At 55.7% G+C, this 7,313-nt stretch overlaps 1 protein-coding gene across 1 annotated transcript; it reads left to right on the forward strand.

The window, feature by feature from the left end:
* The first annotated feature begins 181 nt into the window (after positions 1 to 181).
* On the forward strand, positions 182 to 6,710 carry LOC143818642 (protein ZAR1-like 1.S). The gene is made up of 4 exons (XM_077299899.1): positions 182 to 1,323; positions 2,771 to 2,863; positions 3,326 to 3,400; positions 6,260 to 6,710. The coding sequence occupies exons 1-4, from the start codon at positions 784 to 786 to the stop codon at positions 6,398 to 6,400; spliced, it is 849 nt and encodes a 282-aa protein (XP_077156014.1). The 5' UTR covers positions 182 to 783; the 3' UTR covers positions 6,401 to 6,710.
* Positions 6,711 to 7,313: the final 603 nt, after the last annotated feature.

The raw sequence follows: 7,313 nt of genomic DNA on the forward strand, positions 1-7,313 counted from the left end.
CCCTGTCGCTGCTCCGCTCCGGCAGTGAAGGGGTCGCTCTGTCGTCGCTCCGCTCCGGCCGGCAGTGAAGGGGTCGGTCCTGACTCCGCTCCGGCAGTGAAGGGGTCGGTCTTGACGTGGCTCTGCTCCGGCAATGAAGGGGTCGGTCTTGATGTAGCTCTACTCCGGCAGTGAAGGGGTCGGTCCTGTCGCTGCTCCGCTCCGGCAGTAAAGGGGTTGCTCTGTCGCTGCTCCGCTCCGGCAGTGAAGGGGTCGGTCTTGATGTAGCTCCGCTCCGGCAGTGAAGGGGTCACCCTGTCGCTGCTCCGCTCCGGCAGTGAAGGAGTTGCCCTGTCTCTGCTCCTCTCTGGCAGTGAAGGGGTCGGTCTTGATGTTGCTCCGCTCTGGCAGTGAAGGGGTCGCCCTGTCGCTGCTCCGCTCCGGCAGTGAAGGGGTCGGTCCTGTCGCTGCTCCGCTCTGGCAGTGAAAGGGTCGGTCCTGTCGCTGCTCCGCTCCGGCAGTGAAGGAGTCGCCCTGTCGCTGCTCCGCTCCGGCAGTGAAGGGGTCGGTCCTGTCGCTGCTCCGCTCCGGCAGTGAAGGGGTCGGTCTTGATGTAGCTCCGCTCTGGCAGTGAAGGGGTCGTCCTGTCGCTGCTCCGCTCTGGCAGTGAAGGAGTCGCCCTGTCTCTGTTCCGCTCCGGCATTGAAGGGGTCGGTCATTACACTAACGAGCCTCCTCTATGGGGCTGATATAAGGAGCGGCCGCTCAGGTCACCTGTTCACTGCAGGAATCCCATCATTTACTATGGCTGGAGTCATGTACCCCCAATATCCTCCCTTCCTGAACTATGGCGCACCTTACCGCCAACAGCCCCCCTACTACAAACCCAAGGTGCCCTACTGGAAGCCCCCCTACAAGGGGCCCATGAAGCCCACCCTCCCGTTTGACTGTCTGGATAACTACCGGTGGTCCCAGCTGAAGGCCTTGCTCAGCCAGCTGGGCCCGGAGCTCGGGTTAACCCGCTTTACCACCAAAGAAGTTGGGGTTCAGGTGAACCCCAGAGTGGATGCGTCTGTTCAGTGTTCACTGGGGCCCCGAACGCTGAAGAGCCGCAAGGGTGGGCCCTTCCTGTGCCGCGCCAGTCCTGGACAGCATGCCGGCCTCAGCATTGTCACCCCGGTCCGCTTCCCCCGCACCATAGCCGTGTACTCCAGACTGTCCGACCGGAGACTGTTCACCCTGCCACCTGCCCAGAACGCCGGGGCCAGAGATGTGGGGGTGCAACTGGCGGACCCGGAGGAAGAGGAGGAGGGCAACGCTGGGGTAAAAAGACCCACATTCCAGGTAAGAAGAGGGATGATGGCAGAGCGCCTCCTAGGTGGGGTGTATTACCAGGGTACTGTCCAAAGAAAACCAGACCCCTCACTGGGGCTGCACTCACCAAACTACAGAATGGGGAGGGATGGAGGGCCCCCAGTGGTCAACTCTCCCAACTGCTAAGTATGGAGCGTTCATTATATCATTGATACTCCAGAGCTGCACTCACTATTCTGCTGGTGCAGTCACTGTGTGCATACATTACATTACTGATCCTGAGTTACATCCTGTATTACACTCCAGAGCTGCACTCACTATTCTGCTGGTGCAGTCACTGTGTACATACATTACTGATCCTGAGTTACATCCTGTATTATACTCCAGAGCTGCACTCACTATTCTGCTGGTGCAGTCACTGTGTACATACATTACATTACTGATCCTGAGATATATCCTGTATTATACCCCAGAGCTGCACTCACTATTCTGTTGGTGCAGTCACTGTGTACATACATTACATTACTGATCCTGAGTTACATCCTGTATTATACTCCAGAGCTGCACTCACTATTCTGCTGGTGCAGTCACTGTGCACATACATTAATGATCCGGAGTTACCTCCTGTATTATACCCCAGAGCTGCACTCACTCTTCTGCTGGTGCAGTCACTGTGCACATACATTACTGATCCTGCGTTACCTCCTGTATTATACCCCAGAGCTGCACTCACTATTCTGCTGGTGCAGTCACTGTGTACATACATTACTGATCCTGAGTTACCTCCTGTATTATACCCCAGAGCTGCACTCACTATTCTGCTGGTGCAGTCACTGTGTACATACATTACATTACTGATCCTGAGTTACATCCTGTATTATACCCCAGAGCTGCACTCACTATTCTGCTGGTGCAGTCTCTGTGTACATACATTACATTACTGATCCTGAGTTACATCCTGTATTATACCCCAGAGCTGCACTCACTATTCTGCTGGTGCAGTCACTGTGTACATACATTACATTACTGATCCTGAGTTACATCCTGTATTATACTCCAGAGCTGCACTCACTATTCTGCTGGTGCAGTCACTGTGTACATACATTACATTACTGATCCTGAGTTACATCCTGTATTATACCCCAGAGCTGCACTCACTATTCTGCTGGTGCAGTCTCTGTGTACATACATTACATTACTGATCCTGAGTTACATCCTGTATTATACCCCAGAGCTGCACTCACTATTCTGCTGGTGCAGTCACTGTGTACATACATTACATTACTGATCCTGAGTTACCTCCTGTATTATACTCCAGAGCTGCACTCACTATTCTGCTGGTGCAGTCACTGTGTACATACATTACATTACTGATCCTGAGTTACCTCCTGTATTATACTCCAGAGCTGCACTCACTATTCTGCTGGTGCAGTCACTGTGTACATACATTACTTATCTTGGTGGTTTTTTTTCCCAGTTCCTGGAGCAGAAATACGGCTTCTTCCACTGCCGCGGCTGCCAGGTGCGGTGGGAGAGCGCCTACGTGTGGTGTGTATCTGGAACTAACAAGGTAAGTCGCTGGTTTCTCCGTTTGTTCTGCAGCGTTCACACTCACTAGTGCTCTGTGTCCTGCAGTGAATCCTCTACAGCAGGGGTCCCTAACTCCGGTCCTCAGGAGCCACCAACAGGTCGTGTTTTCAGGATTTCCTTAGTATTTCACAGGTGATGGAATTATTGCCTGTGAAGATGATGCAATTTTCACCTGACCAATGCAAAGGAAGGCTTTTAAACTTGACCTGATGGTGGCTCTTGAGGACCGGAGTTGGGAGGCGACAGAGACCCCTGTGGTGGTTGCACGCATTATATTGGGGGCTGGGGTTCTGCAGGGCTGTTCTCAGCACTGCATGTTTATGGATCCCTCCCGGCTCTGGATACCTCTGCTTGCTGTCAGCATTGGGGCGCTCTCCTGGTGGGTGGTGGACTATTCTGTACTCTGTACTGCATGTCTCATGTTCTGCCTCCTTTTGTCCAGGTTTATTTTAAGCAGTATTGCCACAAGTGCCAGAACGGCTGCAACCCCTACTATGTGGAGTCCATCGAGTGCCAGGTACAGACCCTCCAAGGGACGGAGTTTAAAAAAAAAAAAAAAAAAAAAGTCGACTGACTTCAAGGGCGATTAGTATCCTAATTGGGTTGGGTCGGGTACTCCACCTTCCTCTGTGCTGTATGGCTGCTCTAGGTTGGGTCGGGCACTGTGCCTTCCTTCTTGGTGTGTGGTGCCTGCTCTAGGTTGGATACTGCACCTTCCTTCGTGGTGTGTGTGATGCCTGCTCCAGGTTTGGTACTGCGCCTTCCTGTGTGTGGTGCCTGCTCCGGCACTGGGCCTTTCTTCATGGTGTGTGGTGCCTGCCCCTGGTGGGGTCGGGCACTGCGCCTTCCTCTGTGCTGTGTGGCTGCTCTGGGTTGGGTCAGGCACTGCGCCTTCCTTCGTGGTGTGTGGTGCCTGCTCCAGGTTGGATTGGGTACTGCACCTTCCTTCATGGTGTGTGGTGCCTGCTCTATGTTGGGTTGGGTACTGCGCCTTCCTTCGTGGTGTGTGGTGCCTGCTCCAGGCTGGGTCGAGCACTGCACCTTCCTTCATGGTGTGTGGTGCCTGCTCCAGGTTGGGTACTGCGCCTTCCCGTGTGTGTGTGTGTGTGTGTGTGCGTTTTGCCTGCTCTGGCACTGGGCCTTCCTTCATGGTGTGTGGTGCCTGCCCCGGGTGGGGTTGGGCACTGCGCCTTCATCTGTGCTGTGTGGCTGCTCTAGGTTGGGTGGGGCACTGTGCCTTCATTTTTACCATGTGTGGATGCTCTCAGTGGTGCCTGCTCCAGGTTGGGCACTGTGCCTTCCTTCGTGTTGTGTGGTGCCTGCTTTGGGTTGGGTCGGGCACTGCACCTTCTTCATGTTGTGTGGCTGCTCCGGGTTGGTTTGGGCACTGCGCCTGCCTTCGTGGTGTGTGGTGCCTGCTCTGGGTTGGGTCGGCCACTGCGCCTTCATGTTGTGTGGCTTCTCTGGGTTGGGTCGGGCACTGCGCCTTCTTCATGTTGTGTGGTTGCTCTGGGTTGGGTCAGGCACTGCGCCTTCTTGTTGTGTGGCTGCTCCGGGTTGGGTCGGGCACTGCGCCTTCATGCTGTGTGGCTGCTCCGGGTTGGGTCGGGCACTGCGCCTTCCTTGTTGGGGTGTGTGTGTGTGTGTGTGTGTGTGTGTGTTGCCTTCTCTGGGTTGGGTCGGGCACTGTGCCTTCTTCATGCTGTGTGGCTGCTCTGGGTTGGGTCGGGCACTGTGCGTTCCTTCATGCTGTGTGGCTGCTCCGGGTTGGGCACTTCGCCTTCCTTCATGCTGTGTGGCTGCTCTGGGTTGGGTCGGGCACCGCGCCTTCCTTCGTGCTGTGTGCCTGCTCTGGGTTGGGTCGGGCACTGTGCCTTCTTCATTCTGTGTGGCTGCTCTGGGTTGGGTCGGGCACTGTGCGTTCCTTCATGCTGTGTGGCTGCTCCGGGTTGGGCACTTCACCTTCCTTCATGCTGTGTGGCTGCTCTGGGTTGGGTCGGGCACTGCGCCTTCCTTCGTGCTGTGTGCCTGCTCTGGGTTGGGTCGGGCACTGTGCCTTCTTCATGCTGTGTGGCTCCTCTGGGTTGGGTGGGGCACTGTGCCTTCATTTTTACCATGTGTGGATGCTCTCAGTGGTGCCTGCTCCAGGTTGGGCACTGTGCCTTCCTTCGTGTTGTGTGGTGCCTGCTTTGGGTTGGGTCGGGCACTGCGCCTTCTTCATGTTGTGTGGCTGCTCCGGGTTGGTTTGGGCACTGCGCCTGCCTTCGTGGTGTGTGGTGCCTGCTCTGGGTTGGGTCGGCCACTGCGCCTTCATGTTGTGTGGCTGCTCTGGGTTGGGTCGGGCACTGCGCCTTCTTCATGTTGTGTGGTTGCTCTGGGTTGGGTCAGGCACTGCGCCTTCTTGTTGTGTGGCTGCTCCGGGTTGGGTCGGGCACTGCGCCTTCATGCTGTGTGGCTGCTCCGGGTTGGGTCGGGCACTGCGCCTTCATGCTGTGTGGCTGCTCCGGGTCGGGCACTGCGCCTTCCTTGTTGGGGTGTGTGTGTGTGTGTGTGTTGCCTTCTCTGGGTTGGGTCGGGCACTGTGCCTTCTTCATGCTGTGTGGCTGCTCTGGGTTGGGTCGGGCACTGTGCGTTCCTTCATGCTGTGTGGCTGCTCCGGGTTGGGCACTTCGCCTTCCTTCATGCTGTGTGGCTGCTCTGGGTTGGGTCGGGCACCGCGCCTTCCTTCGTGCTGTGTGCCTGCTCTGGGTTGGGTCGGGCACTGTGCCTTCTTCATTCTGTGTGGCTGCTCTGGGTTGGGTCGGGCACTGTGCGTTCCTTCATGCTGTGTGGCTGCTCCGGGTTGGGCACTTCACCTTCCTTCATGCTGTGTGGCTGCTCTGGGTTGGGTCGGGCACTGCGCCTTCCTTCGTGCTGTGTGCCTGCTCTGGGTTGGGTCGGGCACTGTGCCTTCTTCATGCTGTGTGGCTGCTCTGGGTTGGGTCGGGCACTGTGCGTTCCTTCATGCTGTGTGGCTGCTCCGGGTTGGGCACTTCGCCTTCCTTCATGCTGTGTGGCTGCTCTGGGTTGGGTCGGGCACTTCGCCTTCCTTCGTGCTGTGTGCCTGCTCTGGGTTGGGTCGGGCACTGTGCCTTCTTCATGCTGTGTGGCTGCTCTGGGTTCGGTCGGGCACTTCGCCTTCCTTCGTGGTGTGTGTGGTGCCTGCTCTGCGTTGGGTCGGGCACTGCGCCGCCTTCATGTTGTGTGGCTGCTCCGGGTTGGGTCGGGCACTGCGCCTTCCTTTGTGGTGTGTGGTGTCTTCTCCGGGTTGGGTCGGGCACTGCGCCTTCGTTTTTCCCATGTTTGGTTGCTCTCAGTGGTGATCTCTTCCCTTCAGACCTGCATGAAGGCCTGGTGCTCGTGTCCAGAGAGGCGACACATTGACTTGAAGCGCCCTCACTGCCAGGAGCTGTGCGGCCGCTGTAAGGGCCAGAGGCTGTCCTGTGACAAGACATACAGCTTTAAGTACATAGTGTGAGGAGCTGCGGTGTGGAGGACTGTGCCGGAGCTGTGGAGGATGGAGCCACTGCTGGAGATGATTGATTAATTTTTCTGATGTGCAGATCTGTAATTTGTGTTTAATATGTAAATAAAATGCTTTTTGTTAATGGCGGCAGTGCGGAGCTGCACTGTTTGATGCGCTCTGCTGACAGCAGCGGCGGCTGCTTCATGGCGTCTCTGGCGCGGTCTGAGCTGCTCTTGTACGTCGCCATCATGGTTTTTTTGTTTGTTTTTTTCATTGAATGAATTCATTGCAATCTTAAAATAAAGAAAAAAAAATAAATAAATTACTAGATGTTGTTTATGTACGAAATGGGTCAGTAGATTACTGTTATGTGTCCTTGCATCATGCTGCTCTCAGAATAGAGGTCCTGATTCCAGCAATGTGTTACTTACTGGGCTGCTTGCTGCAGTTATGATAAAAGACAGTCACTACACGTTTATGACCTAGTACTACGGTCGATAGTGGTGCCTGCTGGTACTGGACCACACTGTTCTCCTGTGGCAATGGTGGCAGGCTGGGGTCCTCCCATAGGTCCTCAGCCCTCATTTCTCCTTCCTGGCTGTCTCGAGCGTGCAAGAAATGATGCAAGCCGCTGGAGTTTGAGCACATGACGTCCCCTCCAGTTGTGTTCCCAGGGTGGAGCGCATGGCATGTCAGCAGTGACTTTGGGAGTGTCCAGGAGCTCAATCATGGCAGGACCTGTAGTGATGGAGTCTCATCCTCCTGGACAATTTCAGGACTGTAACTGACCCTGACTGAAGACACTAGGGTAGGACTAAGGCTCTAGTATGGAGAATGTCTTCCTCTGGAGCTGCGTCTGCACAGCCCGTGAACCCAGGCCCAGTGGGTATTCCTGGCAAAGGTGGGTCCCTCTTTGGTGCAGCAT

Source organism: Ranitomeya variabilis, chromosome 3 (assembly GCF_051348905.1).
Source record: "Ranitomeya variabilis isolate aRanVar5 chromosome 3, aRanVar5.hap1, whole genome shotgun sequence".
Classification (NCBI taxonomy): domain Eukaryota; kingdom Metazoa; phylum Chordata; class Amphibia; order Anura; family Dendrobatidae; genus Ranitomeya; species Ranitomeya variabilis.